Source organism: Camelina sativa, chromosome 17 (assembly GCF_030686135.1).
Source record: "Camelina sativa cultivar CO46 ecotype springtype chromosome 17, ASM3068613v1".
NCBI lineage: Eukaryota > Viridiplantae > Streptophyta > Magnoliopsida > Brassicales > Brassicaceae > Camelina > Camelina sativa.
In genome coordinates this window covers 39,064,707-39,091,001 of record NC_141896.1, presented here as the reverse complement: position 1 = coordinate 39,091,001, position 26,295 = coordinate 39,064,707, and the positions used below count along the sequence as shown (strand labels likewise).

The window sequence follows — 26,295 nt, the reverse complement described above, 5'->3', positions numbered from 1 at the left end:
ATCTTAACGTGGGACGTGGCACATAACATAAGGTTTGTTTGAAACTGATGACGAGCCAAAGTCATTAGGGCTCTCTGATGACGAGCCAAAATCCATTGATGCATATCTTCACTCACGATCGGTAACAATTATAATAAACCTGTTTCTTGGTTATAACTACGCTTTGCAAGCTAGAGGCACGGGGTTTGATCCCCCGCATCTCCATTAAATTTTCAAGAAAAAAAAAATAATATGTACTTGAACATAAATTTGCATAAGAGTACAAATTGAATGCAAATATTTGCCGTCTTAAACAACCAAACCCTATATGTGTATAGCCAATTTTAAAGAAACAATCTATATATATTTTTAAAAGTTTGATTTTGATATGTTTAAACTTGAACATAAGTTTGCATAACAGAAATTTTTTTTTGCATAACATTACAAATCGAAAGCAGATATTGCATCTTAAACAACCAAACCCTATCGTCATGAATGGGCATTGGTTTTTAAATGAGTTTTGTAGATTAAAGTTTTTGGCTTATAGATTTTGGTTTTCAAGGAAAATGTCGTGACTTTTTATTAAAATCTCAAATTTTATGGATTATAGTTTTTACTAATAATTACAAAGAAAAGCTAAAAAAAACTACTTTCCCTATCTATTATTTAGGGAATCTAGTTATCCTAAAATCTTATTGGAGAAAAAATAAATTTTCGAAAAACAAAATCCAAAAACTATAGTAGAACTAGAATCTACCACCATTCAGGGCCTATATGTTTATAGCCAATTTTTAAAAAAACAATCTATATATTTAAAAAAAAATGTTTGATTTTGATATGTTAAAATTGAACATAAATTTGCATAGCAGTATAAATTGAACGCAAATATTTGCGTGTTAAACAACCAAACCCTAAATTCTCATAGCCAGTTTTATTTAGGAGGAAATTATATCACTTTCTTTTGTGAGTTCGTACCATACTGGCTAATATTCGGTGAGTGAGTGGGTATTAAGCCCAACTGAGCCCATTTAGGATCATCGATTAAGCCGATCGATTTTGTAGTTTTTAAGCTCTGAAAGTGATTCTAGGTCTGAAGGAAACTTTAAAATCCGGCCGCCATGAAAAATCTGGACCAGCAGCTCTTAATCGCAAGAAGACAATACTCGGACTCAATACCAATTGATCTCCTTGTTGATATCTTCTCGAGAGTCCCCGCATATTCTATAGCTAGGTTTCGTTGCGTATCGAAGTTTTGGGCATCCATACTTCGTCGATGGGATTTCACCGAGCTGTTCCTGACCATGTCTTCCACTCGTCCACGACTCTTGTTCACCTTCCATGCTAATGGAAAGTTATTCTTCTACTCTTCACCCCAACCTCAAAGTCCAGATGAGAACTCGTGTCTTGTAGCCACTCGTTATCATAATTATCCTCTAAGAGATGTTTCAGCTGACATTTGTCCTGCTCTCTACGGGTTGGTCTGTCTTCAAGGTGTAGGAAAAAACTCGGTGACGGTTATTTGTAATCCTGTCACAGGAGAGTCCATAAACATACCCAACGTGGATATTGAGACGAGAAGCCATTTCGGATATGATCCCGTCGACAAACAGTACAAAGTGTTGTTCTGGTCACATCAAGACAGACACAACATGTGCAAACCCCATTATCCTAGTTTTGATCGGAATAGGATATGCATCAATGGTTTTTTGTATTACCTAGATAGTTTCGAAAGATCTTCTAGGATAGTTTGCTTTGATGTTAGGTATGAGAAGTTCCACTTTATCAACATAGATGAAGGCATGAAACTGCATTCTTCTTGGACCCTAATCGACTACAAGGGTAAATTAGGTGCACTTGAGTTTACAGATTGGAAGGGAACACATCTTGTGTTGTGGGTTCTAGACGATTTTGGGGAACATAAATTGATGTGACCCGAGGACACGGTCACGGTACGTTCGCGGTACGGACGCGGCTTGAGCTCTCGGCCAACTTTCAGTCGGTGAAACTTTTCACGGCCGAGGTTCTGGGCTTCGGATCTAGGGGAGAATCAAACGAGGGAAACGAAGTTTGAAGGAATTCAAACGAGCCGTTCAGGAGATACTCCGGGAAGCCGCGAACGGTTCAATCGGACAGTACGGATGCGGGACGAGCGGGTGGAAGTCTTCGAGGGAAACGATAGCGGAAAGACTTGAGGTGATTCGAGGGGACTCGAGAAAGATGAAAGAGGACAGATGGAAACGTGATGAGAGAAAATACGGATGGATCGTTAGACGACACAAGAGGTTTGGCTCTCCTCTTGATACGGTCGCTAACAAGGGTGAACCCGGTTCGCGACTTGTTAGGGTTTTTTCAAGGTTCAATCCCGGATTGAAGAAAGAGAAGAGTGAGACAAGTTTCAAGAATCTCTCTTGAGGAAAAGTTTTATTTTCATACAAGTCTAAGGAGGAACAAGGGCTTAAGGAGAGTTTAAATAGCTAGGTCTAGATAGGAGCTTAAGGACACGCGGATTCATCTTGATCCGCACATCGTCCTTTTGACGTGTCCCCTTTACAAAGAGAACACATCGCCACCTTTTGACTAACACGCTTAGCCACAAACACTCTCCAACGTTCACAAACATAGGAACAAAAGAGAATATTCTCAAGTTCAAAATTAAACCAAAAATAAGAGGGAAAGAGAGATAACCGCCTTGGCCTTGCGCGTGAAGCAACTTAGCCTTTAGGCGTTTTGCGTTTTAGCTCCATGCCTCGTTAAAACCTCCTCCGGTAAACCCATTGGGACAAACCCGGAGTGAGGAAAAAGAGTACACTTCCTCGCTTAACGACTTGACCGTCCTAACTCTTGGGTAAGAGTGAAGACTAAGCAGACTGAGCCTTCGGAGTCTTCGTTGGGTGGCTGGTGTCGGACGTAGGTTCGGACAAATAGGTTGAGCCGCTGTTTGGCCGCCTTTGCTGAGCTCTTGGAACGTGTGGTGGCTCCGGGGAGGATCGTTGGAGCCTTGGCCACGTCTGAAGAGGTTGCCCTGGTCGCGTCCGGCGTGTCTTGGTCTTCTTGGCTGAGGTCGCGTCCTGCGATCACATCATTCCCTCCCCCTTGAAAAGGTTTTGTCCCCAAAACATCTTCGTCTTCACCTACATCAAACGGAACGAGGTCAGTGACATTGAATGAGGTGGATGTACCAAACTCACCTGGAAGCTCAAGTCGGTAGGCGTTATCGTTGATCTTCTCGATGACTCGGAATGGGCCATCTCCTCGCGGGCTGAGCTTGTCCTTGCGTTTCTGCTGGAACCTCTCCGGCCTTAAGTGTAACCAGACCCTATCACCAGGTTTGAACAGCATCGGTTTACGTCCTCGGTTGAGGAAGCGTGCATACTGCTCGTTCCTTCGCTCTATGTTGGCTCGGACCTCCTCGTGCAAAGCCTTGACCATTTCTGCTCGTGCGACTCCGTCTTGATTCTCGGCTTCATTCGGTGGTATAGGGAGGAGATCCAGGGGCGTCAAAGGCTTGAATCCGTATGCGACCTCGAATGGCGACCTTTTCGTAGCTGAATGCACCGCTTGGTTGTATGCAAACTCGATGATCGGAATGCACTCGAGCCAGGAGCCTTTGTTGCTGGCGATAGCTGTGCGGAGTAAGGCGCCTATTGATCTGTTGACGACCTCCGTTTGGCCGTCGGTCTGAGGGTGAGTCGCGGTGGAGTACAGTAACTTCGTCCCGAGCTTGCGCCAAATAGTTCGCCAGAAGTGACCAAGGAACTTGGGATCCCGATCGGATATGATAGTGCGCGGAACGCCATGAAGCCTTACGACCTGACTAAAGAACAAGTTCGCCAATTGCACAGCATCATTGTTCTTATTGCATGGAATGAAGTGAGCCATCTTCGAGAACCTATCAACAACCACCATGATACTATCTTTATGCGCCAAAAGGGGTAGGCCGAGGATGAAATCCATGGAGAGATCGATCCATGGTGCGGTGGACACGGGCAAAGGCATGTAGAGGCCATGCGGGTGAGTTGTCGACTTGGAGGTGCGACAAGCTATGCAACGGCCGACGTGCTTCTCTACCATACTTCGCATCTTTGGCCAGTAAAAATGCTCCTTGAGCACGGCCAAGGTCTTGGTGATGCCAAAATGACCCGCTAAACCTCCACTATGGGCTTCCCGCACTAGCAACTCCCGGATAGAACCATTTGGTATACACAGCCTTCGACCTCTGAACAGGAAACCCTCATGAATGTAGAACTCGGTGTAGATTCCTTTCCCATGGTTCTGGAAGCAATCTCCAAACTCAGCATCTCCAGCATAAGCATCTTTGATGCTTTCAAAACCCAATACGCGCGCGTCCATTGTAGTGATTAGTGCATGCCGTCTTGACAAGGCGTCGGCGACTACGTTCTCCTTGCCCTTCTTGTACTTAATGACGTATGGGAACGATTCAATGAACTCCAACCATTTTGCATGACGTCTCTTGAGGTTGGTCTGGCCGCGGAGGTGCTTGAGGGTTTCGTGATCAGTATGAATCACAAACTCTCTCGCCAATAGATAATGTTGCCAAACCTCCATGGCACGAACGAGGGCGTATAACTCCTTGTCATACGTAGGGTAATTAAGCGTAGCTCCACTAAGCTTCTCACTAAAGTACGCCACCGGTTTGCCTCCTTGAGTCAGGACAGCTCCGACTCCAACTCCCGACGCATCGCACTCAACCTCAAAAGTTTTGTTGAAGTCGGGCAATGTAAGCAAGGGTGCTTGCGTGAGGCGTTTCTTGAGCTCGGTGAACGCCTTGTCTTGTTCCTCTCCCCATCGAAACTCGCTGTTCTTCTTGATCACGGAGGTGAGAGGCGCGGCGATCGTACTGAAATCTCGCACAAACCTCCGGTAAAAACCGGCTAGGCCGTGGAACGACCGGACTTGAGTGATGCTCGTTGGTGTGGGCCACTCCTCTATTGCGCGTATCTTCTCTCCATCGACCTTGAGGCCCTGCGAACTCACAACAAAGCCTAAAAAGACCAATTCATCAGCAGCAAACACGCACTTTTTCAAGTTTGCGTAGAGTTGCTCTTCGCGGAGGGTAAACAAGACAGCCTCTAGGTGTTTTACATGATCAGTCAAACTAGAGCTATATACCAATATATCATCAAAATAAACCACTACGAATTTATTGATAAACGATCTCAAAACATGGTTCATAAGGCGCATAAAGGTAGAGGGGGCGTTAGAAAGACCGAATGGCATTACCAGCCATTCGTACAAATCCTGTTTTGTCTTGAAGGCCGTCTTCCACTTGTCACCCTCCTTCATCCGAACTTGATGGTAGCCGCTCTTCAGATCGATCTTTGAGAAGACACTGGCACCGCTAAGCTCGTCTAGCATGTCATCGAGGCGTGGAATGGGGTGGCAGTATTTGATAGTGATGTTGTTGACGGCTCGACAGTCAACGCACATCCTCCATGATCCGTCTTTCTTCGGGACTAGTAGCACTGGTACAGCACACGGACTCAAACTCTCTCGGACGTAACCTTGAGCCATGAGCTCTTTGACTTGTCGCTCAAGCTCCTTCGCCTCTTCGGGGTTGACACGGTAGGCTGGCCGGTTGGGAAGCTGCGCTCCTGGGACTAGATCGATCTGATGTTCGATACCTCTGATCGGTGGTAGGCCTTCGGGGAGTTCTTCGGGGAACACATCGGCGAATCGCTTGAGGACGCCGCATATGACCTCCGGTAAGGCTTCTAGTGAACCTTCAAGACCTGAAAGCAATGCATCTCGAAACAACATCAAAATCACTTGGGCTGAGTCCTTAAGGGACTTTCTAACATCACCATATTGAATCAGGAAATTCTTTTTATCGTTCGAGTCTTTAGACAACTTGTCTTGCATTTCATGTACTTGCGTGGGGCTCAAGGGTTTCAAGCAAATACGTTTGTTGTCATGAACGAAAAAGTATTGGTTAGTATGGCCGCAGTGTGTGGTGCGCTTATCAAACTGCCATGGGCGCCCCAATAAGAGGTGGCTAGCTTGCATAGGCACCACATCACAAAGAACTTGATCCTTATACGGACCGATACTGAATGGGACCGTGACTTGTTCCTTTACTTGGATCACGTTCTTATCATTTAACCATCTCAAGCGATAAGGGCGAGGGTGGTTTGTGGTTTCAAGAGAAAGTTTCTTGACAAGACTGGAACTTGCCACATTAGTGCAAGAACCTCCATCTATGATCAAGCCACAAACGCGACCACTTACAGTGCATCTCGTGTGGAAAATGTTGTCACGTTGGTTGGCATCATCCGTGGCTACACCGGCGTTCAGGATGCGGCGTATCATGAGCAGTTCTCCGACCTCGGGTTCCGCAACAGCTTCTTCCAGCTCAGTTTCTCCTCGCACCATTTCTTCAGTGGCCTCATCGTCGGACTCGATCTCGCCAGCCTCAGTCAGTATCATCGTCTGTGCGTTCGGACAATCACGAGCGTAATGGCCTCTCCCTTGACACTTGAAACATACAATGTCGCGGCTCCGGACGTCGGTGGTGTTGCGTCGCGGATCTTGGCGCTCATTGGTGGCCGGCTCCCTAGGTTTGAACCTTGAGTCCGCGCTGGTCGCCTTTGGTTTTTCCGGCAATCGATTTGATGGCGACGCGTTAGGAGTCCAATTGGTAGCTCCTTGAGTTCGGCCACGAGGCGCAGAGGCGCTCTTCTTCTTGATTTGAGTCTCAATTTGCACCGAAAGATGCAATAACTCCTCAAAGGTTTGATAGGTTTGGCGCTCGACCTTGCGTGCAATGCGTTCTTGTAATCCGTCCAAGAACTGAGCCATGAGTGACTCTTCGGAGTCATCGACTTGCAACCGGTTGCGCAAGTGTTCAAATTCTTCGTAATATTCCTCCACGTTCCGTGCGCCTTGCGTTAGTCGCCGAAACTTCTTCTGGAGCTCGCGGTGGTAGTAGGGAGGCACGTAGCGCCTTCGCATCTCTGCTTTCAAGACCTCCCAAACAGTGATAGGTCGGTCGCGGTTGCGTCGTTGTTCAGCTTCCAGTCGATCCCACCAGGTAAGGGCGTGATCGGTGAATTGTGCCACCGCATATTGGACCTTTCGTAGCTCCGGATAGGCATGGCACGAGTATAAGTGGTCCATGCGACTTTTCCATTCAAGATAGGCCTCGGGGTCTGACTTGCCTGCGAACGTTGGTGGAACCATCTTGTGGCTCGGCTCATAACGTCTCGGACCTTCGTCGTCTTGATCATCATAGTGGTGTCGTCGTCTAGGCCTCGGTTCAAAGTCCTCATCGGACTGATCACTCGCCGGCTCGCGTCGTGGTCGCCTCGCGGGTAACGGATCTTCGCGAGGAGGATTCATAAGTTCAATCCTCGTGAGGCGATCAGCTAGTTGTTCTAGGCCGGTTCGTAATGCGGCGAGGGTGACACCAATATCTGGTGGCGCTGGTGGAATTTCTTCGGCCATCGTACGGACTGATTGTCGGTGACGTGGCGTGGCTCCGCGGTATAGGTTTGAATTTAAACCTCGCAAAAAGAATACCACACGTGAGTCTCACACGCTCAAGAGGACCACACAAAGATTCGTTTCACTAACAATGATTGAGGACAGCTATGACACATGCAATCCTATAACTAAAACAAATAAAGCAAAAGCAAAAGTAAAAGTGCTACGCGACAAGAATTGCTTTATGCCTAAGACCGGAAACACAAAAACTAATCGCGAAACTAGCTTTATGGATCTAAAAGTGAGCTCGCAAGAACACAAAGGAACAGAGATATGAACACGAAGAACAAATGCGAATTCTAACAACCTAAGCGGACGAAAGACAATCCTAAGCATGCACCAAATTAAACCAAAAAGAACAAGCGAGTCCTATGGAGCTAAAAGATGCAAGCTTTAAACTCAAAGACTGAAACTTTAAAGGAACAGAGAGTTCTGGAAAGAAACAACCTCGTAGGAGCTTTGAAGCTCTGATACCAAGCTGATGTGACCCGAGGACACGGTCACTGTACGTTCGCGGTACAGACGCGGCTTGAGCTCTCGGCCAACTTTCAGTCGGTGAAACTTTTCACGGCCGAGGTTCTGGGCTTCGGATCTAGGGGAGAATCAAACGAGGGAAACGGAGTTTGAAGGAATTCAAACGAGCCGTTCAGGAGATACTCCGGGAAGCCGCGAACGGTTCAATCGGACAGTACGGATGCGGGACGAGCGGGTGGAAGTCTTCGAGGGAAACGATAGCGGAAAGACTTGAGGTGATTCGAGGGGACTCGAGAAAGATGAAAGAGGACAGATGGAAACGTGATGAGAGAAAATACGGATGGATCGTTAGACGACACAAGAGGTTTGGCTCTCCTCTTGATACGGTCGCTAACAAGGGCGAACCCGGTTCGCGACTTGTCAGGGTTTTCTCAAGGTTCAATCCCGGATTGAAGAAAGAGAAGAGTGAGACAAGTTTCAAGAATCTCTCTTGAGGAAAAGTTTTATTTTCATACAAGTCTAAGGAGGAACAAGGGCTTAAGGAGAGTTTAAATAGCTAGGTCTAGATAAGAGCTTAAGGACACGCGGATTCATCTTGATCCGCACATCGTCCTTTTGACGTGTCCCCTTTACAAAGAGAACACATCGCCACCTTTTGACTAACACGCTTAGCCACAAACACTCTCCAACGTTCACAAACATAGGATCAAAAGAGAATATTCTCAAGTTCAAAATTAAACCAAAAATAAGAGGGAAAGAGAGATAACCGCCTTGGCCTTGCGCGTGAAGCAACTTAGCCTTTAGGCGTTTTGCGTTTTAGCTCCATGCCTCGTTAAAACCTCCTCCGGTAAACCCATTGGGACAAACCCGGAGTGAGGAAAAAGAGTACACTTCTTCGCTTAACGACTTGATCGTCCTCACTCTTGGGTAAGAGTGAAGACTAAGCGGACTGAGCCTTCGGAGTCTTCGTTGGGTGGCTGGTGTCGGACGTAGGTTCGGACAAATAGGTTGAGCCGCTGTTTGGCCGCCTTTGCTAAGCTCTTGGAACGTGTGGTGGCTCCGGGGAGGATCGTTGGAGCCTTGGCCACGTCTGAAGAGGTTGCCCTGGTCGCGTCCGGCGTGTCTTGGTCTTCTTGGCTGAGGTCGCGTCCTGCGATCACATCATAAATGGTCTCGGCATATCTACGTATTGCCCCCTTTGTATTCTAAGATAATTACGAAGACCATGTTGTTTATCGTCGGAATGACTAGTAGAGGTGAAGTTGTTTTGGCACCGCACTACTACCTAGGAGGCTTATTCTGTGTTTTTTATTTCAATCTTGAGAGGAACACATTAATAAAAGTCGATATCCAGGGATTTGAAGAGTTTAAGCATCATAATGTTTACACCAATCTAAATTTTTTAGAGAATGTGACCAATTTAAATTATTTAGAGAATGTGAAGCTTATGTAATTGTTACTGCGTATTACTTAAAAATTGTATACTTTGGATTCCAAGGTCTTATGGTTGTGTTACTTTTAGTTTTTGGTTCAAATTTTCAACACATGATCTTAGTGTTCCCTCGTTTCACAGGGAATTCTGATTTCTGTTGGCTTTTATATCCGATCAGCAAACAGTTCAAAAAGTGTTGTGTTTGACTTGGTCACGTTATGGAACACAACACCCAATACTCATTTATTAAATTAGATGTTAGCTATAAAAGCTAATTTCAGTCAGTCTTCAAAGTCAAAGAGAATTATTCATAAGAACAACAAAAGAACACAAATTTTTTAACAATATTTTTCTTCGTATCCTCTTAGTTCTTTAGCTATGTTTTTATATAACACGATGAAGCAAATAAACTAAATACTAAATCTACCACTAAGAAACTAACTATTAATATAGGAGAAATAACAAGCAATAACGAAACCATATCTAATGTTATGTGCTTATCATTAGATAAAGGCATGGACAAAAGTCCGAACTTAATTAGGAGTAGCTAGCTTGTAACTTAGATAAAGGTGTTTGGACAAAAATAATCGATTCATTTAGGGGGGTGTATTGAAATAATGATTTTGGAGGATTTGATGGGATTTAGAAAATTTGAAATTTTGATAGATTTTAGGGAAGTTAATATGATTTATAGTAAAATTCTTTGAAATCCCACCTAAAACTATGAGATTTGGATTTGTGTATTTTTAACTAAACAAATCCTCTCAAATCCTCCAAAATCCCTACAACTTATTAAAATCCAAATCCACAAACTGTTTTGAATAACAGTGGATTTTAAAGTAGATTTTAAAATCATCATTTCAATAACAGTAGATTTCAAGAGACTTTTTAAAATTCATGATTGAATAACATAGGATTTGTAACTTTTACACAAATTACTTAAAATGTCAAGTTGAATACACCCCCCCTAGAGACTACGGAAACAAGAAATAGATGTTAAATAGTTGTTTTTATTGATCAAAATCTCGAGCTCAAATACAAGAATTCAAGGCACAGCGAACCAATCTCGTTCTAGAGTTGAGTCGTGTGTCTTGTGTTTTAGGTCTCTTGCTTTGCTCTCGATCCTTCCTCTCGTGGACGCTGCTCTCCTTTTATATAGAGATCTTTTTACCCTAATCCCTTAGGATATATCTTAGGGCTTGCCGACCCTATCCATAATAAGGTCGGTTACGAGGCTCTTGGCCCATTAACGATGTCGGTCGTTAGACTCTTGGTCCATTAACGGATCTAGTCGCATGACTGTCGTTCTATTGACGAAGTTAGTCGCGAGATTCTCGGTCTCGTGATAGAGTCAGTCACAAGATTCTCGATCTCGTGACAGAGTCAGTCACAAGATTCTCGATCTCGTGACAGAGTCAGTCACGAGATTCTCGGTCCATTGAACCAATCAGGAAGATATTCCTTTTACAAGATAAATTCATATTTATGTTGACTTTATCCAGCAAAATATGCGTTGACTAGATAAATTATATTTATCTATTTATGATGATAAAATTATGCCCAACAGTTTGTCCCTCACTCTCTATTTTCTTAGTAAGAATTTAGATAATAGTTAGAAACAATGGTATTATTTTGATATGTTAAAATTGAACATAAATTTGCATTGCAGTATACATTGAACACAAATATTTGTGTGTTAAACAACCAAACCCTAAATTCTCATAGCCAATTTCATTTAGGAGGAAATTATATCATTTTCTTTTGTGAGTTCGTACCATACTGGCTAATATTGGGTGAGTGAGTGGGTATTAAGCGCAACTGAGCCCATTTAGGATCATCGATTAAGCCGATCGATTTTGTAGTTTTTAAGATCTGAAAGTGATTCTAGGTCTGAAGGAAACTTTAAAATCCGGCCGCCATGAAAAATCTGGACCAGCAGCTCTTAATCGCAAGAAGACAATACTCGGACTCAATACCAATTGATCTCCTTGTTGATATCTTCTCGTGAGTCCCCGCATATTCTATAGCTAGGTTTCGTTGCGTATCAAAGTTTTGGGCATCCATACTTCATCGATGGGATTTCACCGAGCTGTTCCTGACCAGGTCTTCCACTCGTCCACGACTCTTGTTCACCTTCCATGCTAATGGAAAGTTATTCTTCTACTCTTCACCCCAACCTCAAAGTCCAGATGAGAACTTGTGTCTTGTAACCACTCGTTATCATAATTATCCTCTAAGAGATGTTTCTGCTGACATTTGTCCCGCTCTCTACGGGTTGGTCTATCTTCAAGGTGTAGGAAAAAACTTGGCGACGATTATTTGTAATCCTGTCATAGGAGAGTCCATAAACATACCCAATGTGGATATTGAGACGAGAAGCCATTTCGGATATGATCCCGTCGACAAACAGTACAAAGTGTTGTTCTGGTCACATCAAGACAGACACAACATTGTCTGTAACAAAACTCCCCTGCTGAGAGAACCTTGACCTCAAGGTTTGAAGGAAGGGAAACGTCTCTGCAAGTCAAACAGGAACTCCCATGTAGCATCCTCTTCCCCTTCATTGGTCCACTTAACCAAGACCTTAGTTGCAGCCTGACCCTGACGTTTAACCATCTTCCTCTCCAGCACATACTCTGGTTCCTTAAGCAAGACATCATGCAACATCGTAGGCAACTTAGTGGAAGTATGATAGTTACCAACAAAGATCTTTAGCTGAGAAACATGGAAAACCAGATGAATTTGAGAGCCCTCAGGAAACAATAACTTGTACGCCACCTTGCAAAATTTATCAATCACTTTGTAAGGAAATAAAACTTAGGAGCCAGTTTTTCATTTCCCCGTAGAACCACAGACTGTTGTCGATAAGGCTGTAACTTCACATACACATAGTCCCCAATCTCCAAGTTCCTCTTCGTATGATGTTGATCAGCAAAAACCAGCATCCTGTGTTGTGCTCTGAGCAAGTGGAATTTTAGAATGAGGATCATGTTTTCGCGTTCTTGCAAACTCTTAGCCATTGTTGCCACCGCAAATTCTCCAGGTAAATAAGGTAGGTGAATAGGAGGAGGTTGACCATAGACCGCCTCAAACGGAGTGATCTGAGAAGCTGAATGAAAAGTGGTGTTATACCAGAATTCTGCAAGAGGCAGCCACTTACACCACTCATACGGTCTGTCACTACTCATACAACACAGGTATGTCTCGAGGCAGCGATTGACAACTTCTGTCTGACCATCACTTTGGGGGTGGTAAGCACTTGAACAGTTAAGAGCTACACCTTGCAAAGTGAACAGATCCTTCCAAAAGGTGCTCAAGAACACCGTGTCTCGATCGCTGACAATAGATTTAGGACAGCCGTGCAACTTAAAAACGTTATCCATGAAGGCTTGTGCAACAGTTAGTGCTGAGTAAGGATGGGCTAAAGCTATGAAGTGAGCCGCCTTACTCAACCTGTCCACCACCACGAAAATGACTGACTTCCCCTCCGAAACTGGCAACCCATCAATGAAGTCCATAGAGATATCAGTCCAAATCGTCTCAGGAATCGGCAATTGTTGCAACAATCCTGGAGAAGCCACTGTCTCATATTTGCAACGTTGGCATACTTCACAGGTTCGAATGAACTGCTGTATATCTTTAGACATACCCTTCTAGTAGAACAAGCTTTTAATTCGCTGATGAGTCGCATCTCTCCCTGAATGTCCATTACTAGCATCACTGTGAAGCCACTGCATGATCGATATTCGAATCTCCTTCTTAGATGGAACCACTATCTTGCTTTTTCTGCGTAGAATTCCTTGAACCCATGAGAGATTTGGTTTGGCCTTCGGATTCTGTTTAAGTGCAGCAATAGTGTCACGTAACTCTTCTTCAGCCTCATACTATTCTTTAATCTCCTTCAATAAATCACACTCCACCACTGACAGTGCCATATTCAGAACTTCCGACCCTTCCATTCGTGACAATGCATCTGCCACTAGATTTTCCTTCCCCTCTTTGTATTGTATCTCATAATCGAATTCAAGAAGCTTCGGTAACCATTGTTGTTGAATTGGTGTGTTCAACCTTTGTTCGAGGAGGTATTTGAGACTCCTCTGATCGGTCTTGATGATAAAATGTCCAGAAAGCAAATAGTGATGCCACTTTTGAACCGCAAAAACAACAGCTAGCAACTCCCTCTCATAAATTGAGAGATGCAACTGCTTTCCCTTCAAGTGTCTACTAATATATGCCACCGGATGGCCTTCTTGCATCAAGACTGCACCAATGCCCTGAGAACACGCATCCATTTCCACCACAAAAGGTTTGTCAAAACAAGACAAAGCTAACACTGGTGCCTCGCAGAGAGCCTTCTTCAATCCCTCGAATGCTTCTTGTGCCTCATCCGACCATACAAACGCATCTTTCTTAGTTAGAGCTATCAACGGTCTTGCTATGGATCCGAAGTTCTGTACAAAACGCCTGTAGTAACCCGCTAACCCCAGAAACCCTCTCAACTGTTTCAAGGTAGTTGGTATTACCCACGACTCCACCGCTGCGATCTTACTCGGGTCAGTGGACACTCCTCTTCCCTCAATGTAGTGCCCCAAGTATTCAACTTTGTCAGCTGCAAAACTGCACTTACTTCTTTTTGCAAACAGCTGATTCTCCACCATAAGTTGAAAAACAATGCGCAAATGCTTCACATGCTCCTCTTCATCAGCACTATACACCAAGATATCATCAAAGAAGATGAGTACAAACTTCCTGAGATGCTCCCTAAACACCGAGTTCATGAGGTTTTGGAAAGTGGCTGGAGCATTGGTGAGACCGAAAGGCATCACCAAGTACTCATAGTGTCCTGTATGCGTTTTAAATGTTGTCTTGTAGACATCAGCCGGGTCCATACGCACCTGATGATATCCAGCTCGTAAGTCAATCTTGGAATAGATCTTGGATCCCCCCAGCTCATCTAACAGATCCTCAATCAGTGGAATGGGAAATCTGTCCTTCACTGTTAAATCATTTAACCCTCGGTAGTCCACACACAACCTCCATGTACCATATTTTTTCTTCACCAACACCACTGGAAAGGTAAACGGACTAGAGCTACCTTGTATCGTTCCCGCGCTTAACATATCCCCCACAATCTTTTCAATCTCGTTTTTCTGCTGCACCGCATAACGGTAAGGACGAATATTCACCGGGTCTTCTCCATCTTTCAGTGGAATCTTATGATTATGGTTGGCTCGAAAGGGAGGTAAGGTGGTGGGTTCTTCGAAAATGTTTTCAAACTCCTGCAGAACAACTTGAACTTCCTTCGATTCTTTTTGAGCTTGCATATCAACCTCCATATTACACAATCTACCGTCTTCATAGTCCCCCAATTCAGTTGCGTAAATCGTAGATATCTGTGCCTCCTGCTCTCTGATCTTTTTCAGCTTACTGGCCTTTACTTCACGAACCAAATCAGGGTTAATACCATGCAACATTACTATTTGCTTACCATACTTAAAGCTCATCTCCAGTTGAGTAAACTCCCATGAAATCACTCCTAAGGTCCTCAAACACTGCACTCCCAACACCATATCACAATTGCCCAAGGGAATCAACATGAAGTCTGCAGTGAAGGTAGTATTCTGGAGCTTCCATTGGAAGTTGTTGACCACTCCACTCACAGGAAGTCGTCTCCCATCAGCCACAGACACCTGAGTTAACTGAGAAACGTCTACCACACATCCAAGTTTCCCAGCTGATCATGGGTCCATAAAGTTATAATTAGACCATGAATCAACCAACATGAAAATGATCTTCTTCCCAAACATTCCCTTAACCCGCATGGTATCATATTCTTCCACTCCCGAGACTGCACTAACTGACACCCAGGGTCTTGGTTGGTTTTCCTCCTCATCAGAACTTATCTCTTCACTCTCACTATCCTCATCTTCCCCACCTACTTCGATAAGGAACAACTGCTTCTTCTTGTGCTTGAGATAGTGATCTGGTGTGTACTTCTCATCGCAGAAGTAACACAACCCTTTTGCTCGCCTCTCACTCATCTCCGCATTAGAAAGGAACTTCTTCGCCCCCAAACTCTCACCCTTGTCTACTGGTTTCTTCTCCGAGTGGTACTCCTTTTTGGGAGAAACACCAAGCAATCCCTTACCACTGTAACTCATTCCTCCAGTTGGTTTACTCACCACCGTACTCTGTTGAGAAGGTTTCAGTGGGTGAGCCTTCTCATAAAGCCTTCCCAGCATCAAACAATGATGAACAGTCTGAGGCTGAAACATCCTAACGTGCATCTGCGTATGCATACAAAGTCCGCCATATAAGCACTCACCAGGTAGTCCTCTGACATGTTCACTCTTGTCCGGAGCAACTCAAACTTCTGATGGTAATCGACAATCCCATCAGTCTCTACCAACCTCTTGAGTTCAGCAATCTGATCCTCCAACACGTCATCAAACCTCTCCTTCAACTTCTGCTTGTATGCTTTCCAATCTTGAAGTAGATGATAGTAGAGACCCGATTGAACCAGTGCTTGATGCCAATGGGCAGCGTGGCCATCAAATGAACTGCTGCTGTTCCTCGTCTGTGGTGTTTTATCCAACTCAAAAAATTCTTCTACCTTAAACAGCCATTCTTTAACACCACTACCATCAAATCTGGGAAAATCAATCTTACCAAGCCTGGTTAAACCATCATGATACTCCGGAGACGTCGCATGTGCTATACCTTTCTCTCTATGAGCTTCCGTACACACATCTTGCGAGGTCGAAGCTCGAGGTGGACTCAGATCTCGTACCAAGTTGACTTGAATCGGCTCCTTTGATCCATTTAGTAAACGTATCGCCGTGAACATCTCCTGAATATTTTTGTCCATTTTCTGGTTTTGTTCCAGTAACTTCTCCTCCAGTGCGTCCGTTTTCAAGATTACTTGACAGATCTGCGAACTGAGCACCTCTTCCACCTCACGAACCACAACACCAGTTTTGCGAGCTTTCGTCTCCTTCAAAATCGTCTGTGAACGTGTTTCGGCCATGGATTCCGAGGTCGATTGAGCTCTGATACCTTTGATAACGATAAACACACTTTATTAGAAATTTCCAAATAAGAACCAATGTTCGTGAATAAACAAAGATTCAATCTCAAGTGTACAAGAGTTTGATAGCAAGAAACCACTCTAGTAACAAGAGCAACACACCAAAACAGAGAAAAGCGGAGAGACGATTACAAAATCAACTTTCTCAACAAATTTCGTAATGATCCGAGTGATGACTCACTTCACTCTTTTATTTTCCAGCTCGAACCATCATTGACTCCTCACTCTCGATCATGTGCCTTTGCTCTCATCCAAAACCACCGACAATACGTGTCATACCCAAACTGAAGGAACGCGTCACTTCTTTATTCACTCATTTACTTTATTCAAAAACTCTCTCTAAACTTCTTTTATTTGCTGAACATCCTCCAGCTTCCTTTATTTGTTTTATTTGGCTCAACATTGGAATTCCTGTAACACTTGGTCACGTTATGAAACACCCAATACTCATCGGATTTTTACACTGGAGACTGGAAAACGTCTATGGAGAACCATCCAAGATCCAGTACTTCCCCATTATTCTATGTATGATGGAATCTGCATCAATGGTGTTTTGTATTACAATTTACAAAGTTTATTTTCTAGCTGGATGTTTTCAGATAGTTTGCTTCGACTTTAGAGGGAGGTATTAAATTTGAAATTCTAAAAGATTTTAAAGTATTCCTAAAATCACTTGTTATTCAATTGATGATTTTTAAAATCTTTCAAAATCCAATGTTATTCAACTTGACATTCATATAAAATCAATTAAAATAATACACAATCTCTTGTTATTCAATCAATAGTTTATAAAACTTACTTGAAATCTACTGTTATTCAAACATCACAACTTTTTTAAAAAATGTTATTTTAAAAGATTTTAAGAGATTTTATGTTGTTTTTTAGTTGTAAAATATCTCCCTCAAAATCATACCCTTTTAGCTGGAATTTTGATGGATTTCAAAAGAAAAACTATCGATACCTGCAACTTACCTCAATCATGTATTTTTCTATGAAATCAAAATTGAGAGAGAAGGATGACTGCAGAGAGACCACCTACTGGTGAAACAAACTGGTTTTTCTTTTTACACTTACTTGTTCTTCTTCTTCATCTCTCTCTCTCCCAAATCACTCACATAACAGCCAAGTTCTTAGCTCTGGTTATTAATAATCATTCTGGTAGTTATTTGAGCTTGAGTTTGGTGGTGTCATATGAGGTTTGGCTGTTTTTAATCTTGATGGAATTCTGGAGCAGACTTGATCTTGTTGGTGTGATTCACAAAGACAACTATGATTAAACCCTTTTTGCTGTTAAGAAGGTTTGGAGGCTCAGTTTTTTTTTATATAGGAACTCTTGGAGTTGTGTTGATGTATGTATCTGTCTTGGCTTGGATGCTTTTGTTTTAATAGTTGAGACACAAAATCAACAAGGGGGAAAAGACTGTTGAAACAAAAAGCAAAGAGCATCAAAGACGGAGCCTGTAGCATATGGTTCTTAAAGATGTTGCTGGTACTTGCAGAGAGAAACCAAAGAATGGTGAGAAAAATATATTTAAAAGATAATTATCTGTTTCAGGGTTGATTCTTTCTTCTTCGTTTTATTTGCCTGCAGACCTCGGAATTGAGCTCTGAAAGATGTTCTAGAAACGTGAGAACAATATATTTCCAATGATATAAATATCGTCTACTGTTTCCTTGTGGTTTTATGGAAAATTGGTCTCAAAGTTGGCTACTCGCAGGTTCTATCATCCTAGATCTATTCTGGAAAAGTGGCTGTAACTTTCAATCTGTAAACCCAAACCGTGATCTGCTTTTTTCTTTGTCTTCCTATGGCTGTTGTTGATATTTTCACCAAATTTCCTAATTTTCTGGGTTGGTTTGCTATTACATTTGTGCTCTGCATCAAAACTGATGAAAAAAAAGAATGTCCTTGAAGAGATTGGAGTCAAATTCTCTTTTTTTTTTGTCTTGTGAAATATTTTAAAATCACCCAAAGTTTATAATAGAATCTCACAGATTCACATTTTATTTACTTTTTTTTTTAATATAAAAACTTTAAAAGATAATCAATTCTTCTAAAAACTCTTTAAATCTTGCAAAATTTCAAAATATTAATATCCTACAAAGTCTTTCAAATGTTAAATTCAATACACCTCTTAGGCTTGAGAAATTCTGCTTTATTAAATTAGATGTCAGCTATAAAAGCTAATTTCGGTCATCAGAACAACAAAAAAACACAAATTTTTTAACAATATTTTTCTTCATATACTCTCTAGGTTCTTTAGCGATGTCTTTATATAACACCATGAATCAAATAAACTAACTACAATTTACTAAATCTACCACTAAGAAACGTACCTGGAGAGGTGGGTGATACATCTCACTAATATAGGAGAAATAACAAAGCAATAACGAAACCACATCTATTTTCTACATTTAACCTAGCTGACACCACCGGTTCACTTCGGTTATGTGCTTATCATTAGATAAAGGCATGAACCAAAGTCGGAACTTAATTATGAGTAGCTTGTAACTTAGATAAAGGCATGGACAAAAGGCAGAAACTCTTCACGATCTCTCCATTGTCAATAATGTTCAGCTTGTAACTTTATTATGAGTAATCTTCTGGCTGTCATATTTCGTTCTCCATCATCTATTTAGGACTCTATAGGATTTACATTCGCCATGATCTGCAATTCTCGAAGGATGATCACCAAACAATCTCTCGATGCAACAACACAGATCTTCCAACGATCTCAACTCATCATCTCTATATATATACTCTCGTGATTGTCGTTGTCGTATTCTCTCATCATCTACAGCTAAGTGTTTGTGATTAGTACAAAAGCTCACTTGTTCTTAGATTACGTAGAAGATGTGAAGTTTACATGAGCGTTCAGATTGCTTTGACACGGGACTTTTTCTCAACAATAGTTTCAATTTATGATCTCGTAACCGAATCATAGGCATAGTCAGACCACACTGAACCGTGAGTTGAAGGCATACGCATATCTTGGTTTTGTTAAATTTTGGGTGGGCTTTTAACTAAAAACCAATTGGCAATTAGTAGATTGATCCTAATCCTTTATATATTAATGATAATCTCTTTAAACTTCAGATGTGGGACTTGGTTTGTATCCCAACAATCTCCCCTTCAAACCAAAGACCACATGTCTCCTCGAGATGATAACTCCATCTCGAATCGATCCCACTTGGACCGATAATAAACCCCTTTTTGGGGCCTATTACTTGGGTTAACAATAGACATGTTTGTATCCACTTTTCTAGGTCCACCAGAATTTTAACCTTGGGCTCTGATACCATGTTAAATTTTGGGCTTATTTTGGTTTTCTAACTAAAAACCAATTGGCAATTAGTAGATTGACCCTAACCCTTTATATATTAATAATAATTTTTTTAAACTTCAGATGTAGGACTTGGACTTGGTTTGTATCCCAATAGATTTAACATCTGGTCTTGTTTTTTAAATACAAACAACGCTTTTGTATTAAACTTAAACATTTTACCAAGTATTTCTAGTAGTGTAGATCGAGACGGTAATCAAGTCTACCTATAACATCCGCCATGGTAGTCTACTAATCAACCTCTGACGATTTTTTTTCTTTGTCTTTTTTTTTCAATTAGAAATTAGGAAAAGAAAAAAAATAAAAAAATTAGGGCTAAGATCACTAAAATAAAAATGCTCACCAAACAAAACGTTAACACGGAAATGGATAAAAATCGGCGATTAAGCATTGGCCCTAATTATAGCAGGGCCTAGAGAGGGCCCATTATGATCGTGGCACTATAAAGTCAGTTCGATTTCGTTCGCGTAAGCTCTGAAAAAGTGATTCTAGGGTTTGAAACATCCGCCATGAAAAATAATCTGGAGCAGCAGTTCTCGGAGGATCTATTGATCGCACAATCTTCAAATTTGGTAAGACAAGACTCAGACCCAATCCCTGTTGACCTTCTTATTGATATCTTCTCGAGAGTCCCGGCATATTCTATAGCTAGGTTTCGTTGCGTATCCAAATCGTTGGAATCCATACTTCGTCGTCCTGATTTCACAGAGCTGTTCCTGACTAAATCTGTGTCTCGTCCACGGCTCCTTTTCGTCGTCCCAGTTAATGACTCAGATAATGAAGACTCAGATAATGAAGATCCAGTTAATGAAGAGTCATTTGTCTCCTCTTCGCCTCAACCTCAAAATCCAGATGACAACTCTTCTCTCGTAGCCACCCCTTATAAAAAGTGTTTTCGGCTTCGCAAATATATTCCATGGGATATCAGTCCCCAAGTAGTCCGTGGATTGGTCTTCCTTCGGCACTGGGGAGTCCATATTTTTACCCAGTGTGAAAGCTAGCGGTATTACGGAAAGCTATTTTGGCTTTGATCCGATCAGCAAACAGTTCAAAGTGTTGTGTATCACATGGTCTCGTGATGGAACACCCGATACTCATCGGATTTTGACATTGGAGACTGGAATAAAACGTCGATGGAGGACGATCCAAGACCCAGTACTTCCCCATGATTCCATGGATTATAACATATGCATAAATGGTGTTCTGTATTACGGAGCTACATTTCCTGATGGATGTTCTAAGATGGTTTGCTTCGACTTTAGGTTTGAGAAATTCAGCTTTGTTAAATTACATAAAGACATTGTCCCTAATAGGAGGTTACAATTGTTCAACTGCAAAGGTAAATTAGGTGCACATCAGCGTTGTGGGTCTTATGAAGAAAGATTTGCGTTGTGGGTTTTAGAAGATGCTGGAGAACATATATGGTCGAAACGTATATGCATATTGCCATCCCAACTCGACAAAGCATGTTTCTTTCTTGGAATGACTGGTACCGGTGAGATTGTATTTTCTCCGGTCACAGGCTATCACCCTTTCTGCATTTACTACTACAATATAGAGAGGCACACGGTTACAAGAATCAATATTCAGGGTTTTGAAAAGTTTGAGCATAGTATGACTTCTGTTTCCACCTTTCTGGACTATGAGTTCAAGGCTTCAGTAGGTGAGACTTTATATTTTGGATTTCAGTAGGTGAGACTTTATGTAAAATTTAAAGTGTGTTCCGATTAATTAATGTTTGGATATTATCTTAAAAACAGATCTAATTAAAACCCCTATATTATGATGTTGCACTTGCAAAACTTTGTCTTACTTCAGTTGATCAGTGTATATACTTCTTAGTTATGTTTTCAGTCCATACCATTGCAAGAATTGGATTCTAAACTATATCAACCATGGCTTGATCATCATATCTAATATAAAAAAAAAACAAAAGAGATTTGAATCAAAACAAACTGTGTACGTACATATGTAATGTTTATGTAACACTAGTATCATATACAAAGATAACCAATTCATATTTTGATCTCGAGATCTCTCTTGATTGGGTTCAACATATATTTCTTATTTATTTAAACATTGTTGTTGTTGGTCCCGCTTGAACCAATAATGCAAACTACACCTTTCTTCTCTCTACTCAAAAACTTCTTAAGCGAACTTAGCCTTGTGAACATCGGTGACTTAGGTTCTTCTTCGCCGACTCTCTCGGAGAAATTCTCATTTGTATCCGCATGAATGTCCACTACAACCGTAGTCACTTCTTGTGCTCTGTCACATGTATCAGTAGATTCTTGTTGATGATCGTTAGAAGAATCTGCAAAATTTCCAGTAGGAGAATCTTCAGTAACAAGGAGGCATGCGCTTCTAACAGAGCAAGATCCAAAAACAGGGCTCTGATCTTGAGATGGATTATGCTGATTACTCGAGTTCCCTGATTCAAAGTTTTGATTTTGAGATAAAGCCTCACGGTCTTCAGAACTTTCTCCATGTGCCGTCTCTTCCACGGAACCAACTGTGTTTCTACAGAGAGGACAAGTGGAATGAGACTGAAACCACATGTCGATGCAATCAACATGGAACCCATGATTACACCTTGGTAACACCCTAGCTTTATCGCCGTCAACGAGATCAGAGAGACAAACGGCGCATTCTAGCCCGTCTTTAAAGTCCGTTGACTTGAAAACAACAACATGGATCGATTGGAGGATTTTAGAATGAAGACCGGTATTACAAGGAGGATCTTCTTGAGCTTGAGCAAAGACGAAACGACGTCTTCGATGGTTACGGCCGATGACTGTGGAGCCAGGATCGTCGGATTGGATTAGGTTTAGGTTGAAATGTTGTTCCACACGCCACCAAAAGAGTCTAGCGTAGAGATGAAGCAAGAGGAGGAACATAACCCCTGTGAAAATTGATACGGTTGCAAATAGAAGTACTTTTCCCATAGTCTCTTCTCCTTCGAATTTTCTGAAAACAGAACTACTAGATTCTTCGTCCATATCGCTGATAAAAAAATGGTGAAAAACCTAATGAATTTGGTTCAAAATTCAAGGGAAGAAAACTCAAGACTTTTTGCGTGGAAAGAAAGGAAAACGAAAGATTCTCACATCAAGACAAAGATTGTGAAGACTTAGAAGAACAGAACATATTTAAAACCCGAAAAATCGATGCTTTATAAAAAGGGGTGAAGCTATTCAAACGGAATGAAATGAAATAAGGAGATGTTTTTGAAGTTGAAATCTAATTGGAGGTCCATTAATTTTGAAGAATTTGTCTTCTCGCTCCAGGATCCACGGCAATATGTATGTAGATGAGCATCAAGACTGGTTCAAGAATTTTTATAAAGTTATGGACACAAGTCAGTGGAACACGCTATTGGGGTTTTGACTTGGTTTAGTCAATTTCTCCAGATCATGTAGGTAAACATCAGCTTTGAGATAAGAACGTTTTATAACCTGAAACTAAACATACAGTACAAATGATATATTTGTATATATATCATACAATGAGTTTATAGATTCAATTGGCACATACTAGAACAGCTTCTCTCAAGTCTCAAGCATAAGAAGACCAATAAAAAACCTATATTTTATCAGTAAAGGTGAGGCTCGCTAATTGATTATTCCTTGGTATGATGTATTACAATTTAGTGAGTAGATTGGGCCTTAACAAAACCCATCTTAAGGAGTATGGTTGAAGCATAATAGTAGGGGTAAACCATATGTATATTACTAGTTCCTTCCCCAACAACATCATAATCTTCACCATGTTCATAACATACATAATAGTTAGGCATAAACCCTCTACTTAGCAAATGACTCGAAATTGAGACAGCTTTCAAAGACTTTGAATTCTGACATACTACACAAGAGCAATAAAAACTATCTCTACTATTTTGTGCACGACTACTGGTAAAAGTGATGAACTCTTCCACACCCGCCGAATAATCCAATGAGATAAGATTAGTGGATGGATCGATCTGATTGTATATCCATGCTCGTAGCGGATTGTTCCACATTGTTTTTCTTTTTTACTCTCTTTTTTCTCCATTTTTTTCCGTTCTTTTTTCCTTCTTTTTTTCCTTATCTGTTTTTTTCTTCTTCTCTGTTTTCTTTTTTTGATGTGGATGTAAATGAAGGAAGAAGTGGTGCCATATATATAGGAGAAAATTTGTGAAGCTTTTGCAACCATTTCAGAAAGAGTCACAAAAGTTCATTACACCTGACACACATTCTTCAAGTTTTTTGCCAACATGTTGCGACTATTTTGCGACCGTTTTTAAAGGAGTTCCAAAAGTTGAGTACATCTAACTTTCACATCCTCAACGTTTTTTGTTGACATGCCGCGACGACTTTGTACTAAATGATACTCGAAAACGTCGTTGTAAATAGGTCGCCATATCACGACTCATTTGAGACTGCTTGTTAAGACCAAAACGGTAGTTGTAAAGTAGTCACAAAATGCGTCTGTTTTGCGACTAAATATATTGAGTCACAAAAGAGTACGTATATGGTCTCGCTAAATTGAGATGGAATTGCGACGTTGTATTTTTGGCGTTAATAGGCGACGTGTTTCCCTTTATTTTTTCTAATTTCGTTAATACGTAGTAAAACAATCACAAAAGTAGCAAATTTTTGCGACAAAAAACAGTCACAAACTGGAGTCCCAAATTGCAGGTTTTCTTGTAGTGATTAATACATCAAAATGTATTAAAATGATGAGTGTTATATTTTTTACATCAATAAGTTTTTCTTTTTCTCCCAAACATTATGGGAGTTACATTTTAAAAAATTAATACATATACAATAAATTATATATCTATTATATATAAAATAAAGAAATAAAGGAGAAAATCATTATTTTGGACAATGCGCTATACAAATTAAAGAATAATTTGAACATATTATAATGTATACTATCAAATTATAGTTTGTCTTTGTTGGGTAAAAATAATTCATCGACTAAACAACATGTGACAGTTGCTAAACCATGTGGCCGGTTGTCTAAAAGAGCTCAAAGGCTATTGATGATATTTAACCGGTTGTTAAGAAGACCGGTTCATTTGATGGAAGGTTCTAGACAACCTCCTAAAGATCATAAACAACCTGTAAAAAGGCCTACCGACATATACGAGAAGCCCAATCCTTTACCTTGGAGGACAAACAACCGACAAGTAATTGGAAACTAACCATAAATAAAATAGGAAGTTATCAAAAAAAAAAGGAAAGGAAGAAGACAGTTCCCACGAGGAACTAGGGTTCAAAAACCATATAAATAAGCGACCTCTCAAAGGGAGAAGGACACGAGATAAGGAGCAAGTACAAGAGGCGCAACAAAACCACAGCAACCGACTTAAGAGCAATATTAGGGTTCTAGTTGATTAGCTGTGGCTTGTTTCTTGTACTTGTTATCAACATCTTGATCAATAAAGAGATACTTTTCGACCTAAATTTCTTGTTTTCTGTAGACTTTCACGAACCGGTTACTTTTGCTCAAACGGACTTAAATATAAATATAAATAATATAATGTATGTCATATAAAGTTAATTAAAAAAAATATACTAAAAATATTAGAGAGAAAATGACACATGTTGCAAGAAGAGAATGCCAAATAAAAACTTCTTAGAGCTTGTCAAAAGAAAACCTTACTAAAATGTCAAGATATGTCAAAAAAAGATATTACTAAAATGTCAAGAAATTTCGAAAAGGACATTGCTAAAATGTCAAGATATCTTTTTTGGATATTTTTTTATGTACACAATTTTGTGACGAATGAGTGCCTTTTGTCAGTTTTTTAAAGTATGAGATTAAGAAAACTTTACTTTATTATATAAAATAAAGAAATACACTAAGATAATATTAATTAGTTGAAAATTTATAGAGTTTACAAATTTATGTGAGGTTTGAGATATGATGGTTATTGAGATGTCTGTCTTTTTTTATAGGAAAAATTGGAGTTAGAAGCCTATTATAAATTCATTATTTAATTAGGTAGTTAGTGCACTAATTCTTATATCAATTTATATTTATAAGGAGTTACATAAGCTATATGAGAGTTACAAAATGTAATAAACACATATTAATGTATTTTAATATTTATTATGTTTCTAATTGTTATTAGTCATTTATTACAATATTAATAATACTATGGAAGTTACAAAAGTGTCAAAGTATAACATAAGTAAATAATTTCAATAAAATGAAATTTAGTACCTTAAAGATGTATATGATTATTAATATGAGAGTTATAATATATGTGATAGAATTTTAAATTTAATAAAATATGTGAGAAGGTTCAGCAAAAATACATTTATTAGTTGTTTTAAGTATAATTTTTTTAGTTAATATAACTATAAATATATGATAGGAATTTCAACAGAATGAAATTAATATGAGAGTTACAAAATATGTGATAGAATATGAAATATAATAAAATATGCGAGAATGTTCATAAATACATACATTTATTATTTTGTTAA

General features: G+C 40.6%; 1 protein-coding gene and 3 pseudogenes across 1 annotated transcript; 3 read left to right on the top strand and 1 right to left on the bottom strand.

Moving 5' to 3' along the window:
- The first annotated feature begins 1,097 nt into the window (after nt 1-1,097).
- On the top strand, nt 1,098-9,406 carry LOC147924898 (F-box protein At1g53790 pseudogene; annotated as a pseudogene).
- A 1,897-nt stretch (nt 9,407-11,303) lies between these two features.
- Nucleotides 11,304-17,091, top strand: LOC147924897 (putative F-box protein At1g53360 pseudogene; annotated as a pseudogene).
- A 3,083-nt stretch (nt 17,092-20,174) lies between these two features.
- LOC109129986 (putative F-box protein At1g53360 pseudogene) lies at nt 20,175-21,577 on the top strand (annotated as a pseudogene).
- Nucleotides 21,578-21,736: 159 nt separating this feature from the next.
- LOC104758733 (RING-H2 finger protein ATL60-like) lies at nt 21,737-23,085 on the bottom strand. Its single transcript, XM_010481658.2, has one exon. It carries the CDS (start codon nt 22,813-22,815, stop codon nt 21,889-21,891), a length of 927 nt encoding a protein of 308 aa, XP_010479960.2. The 5' UTR covers nt 22,816-23,085; the 3' UTR covers nt 21,737-21,888.
- Between the last annotated feature and the right edge of the window lie 3,210 nt (nt 23,086-26,295).

Bases quoted from the DNA above. Each gene is read 5' to 3' on its own strand.
- LOC104758733 (XM_010481658.2), bottom strand. From the start codon at position 22,815: ATGGACGAAGAATCTAGTAGTTCTGTTTTCAGAAAATTCGAAGGAGAA.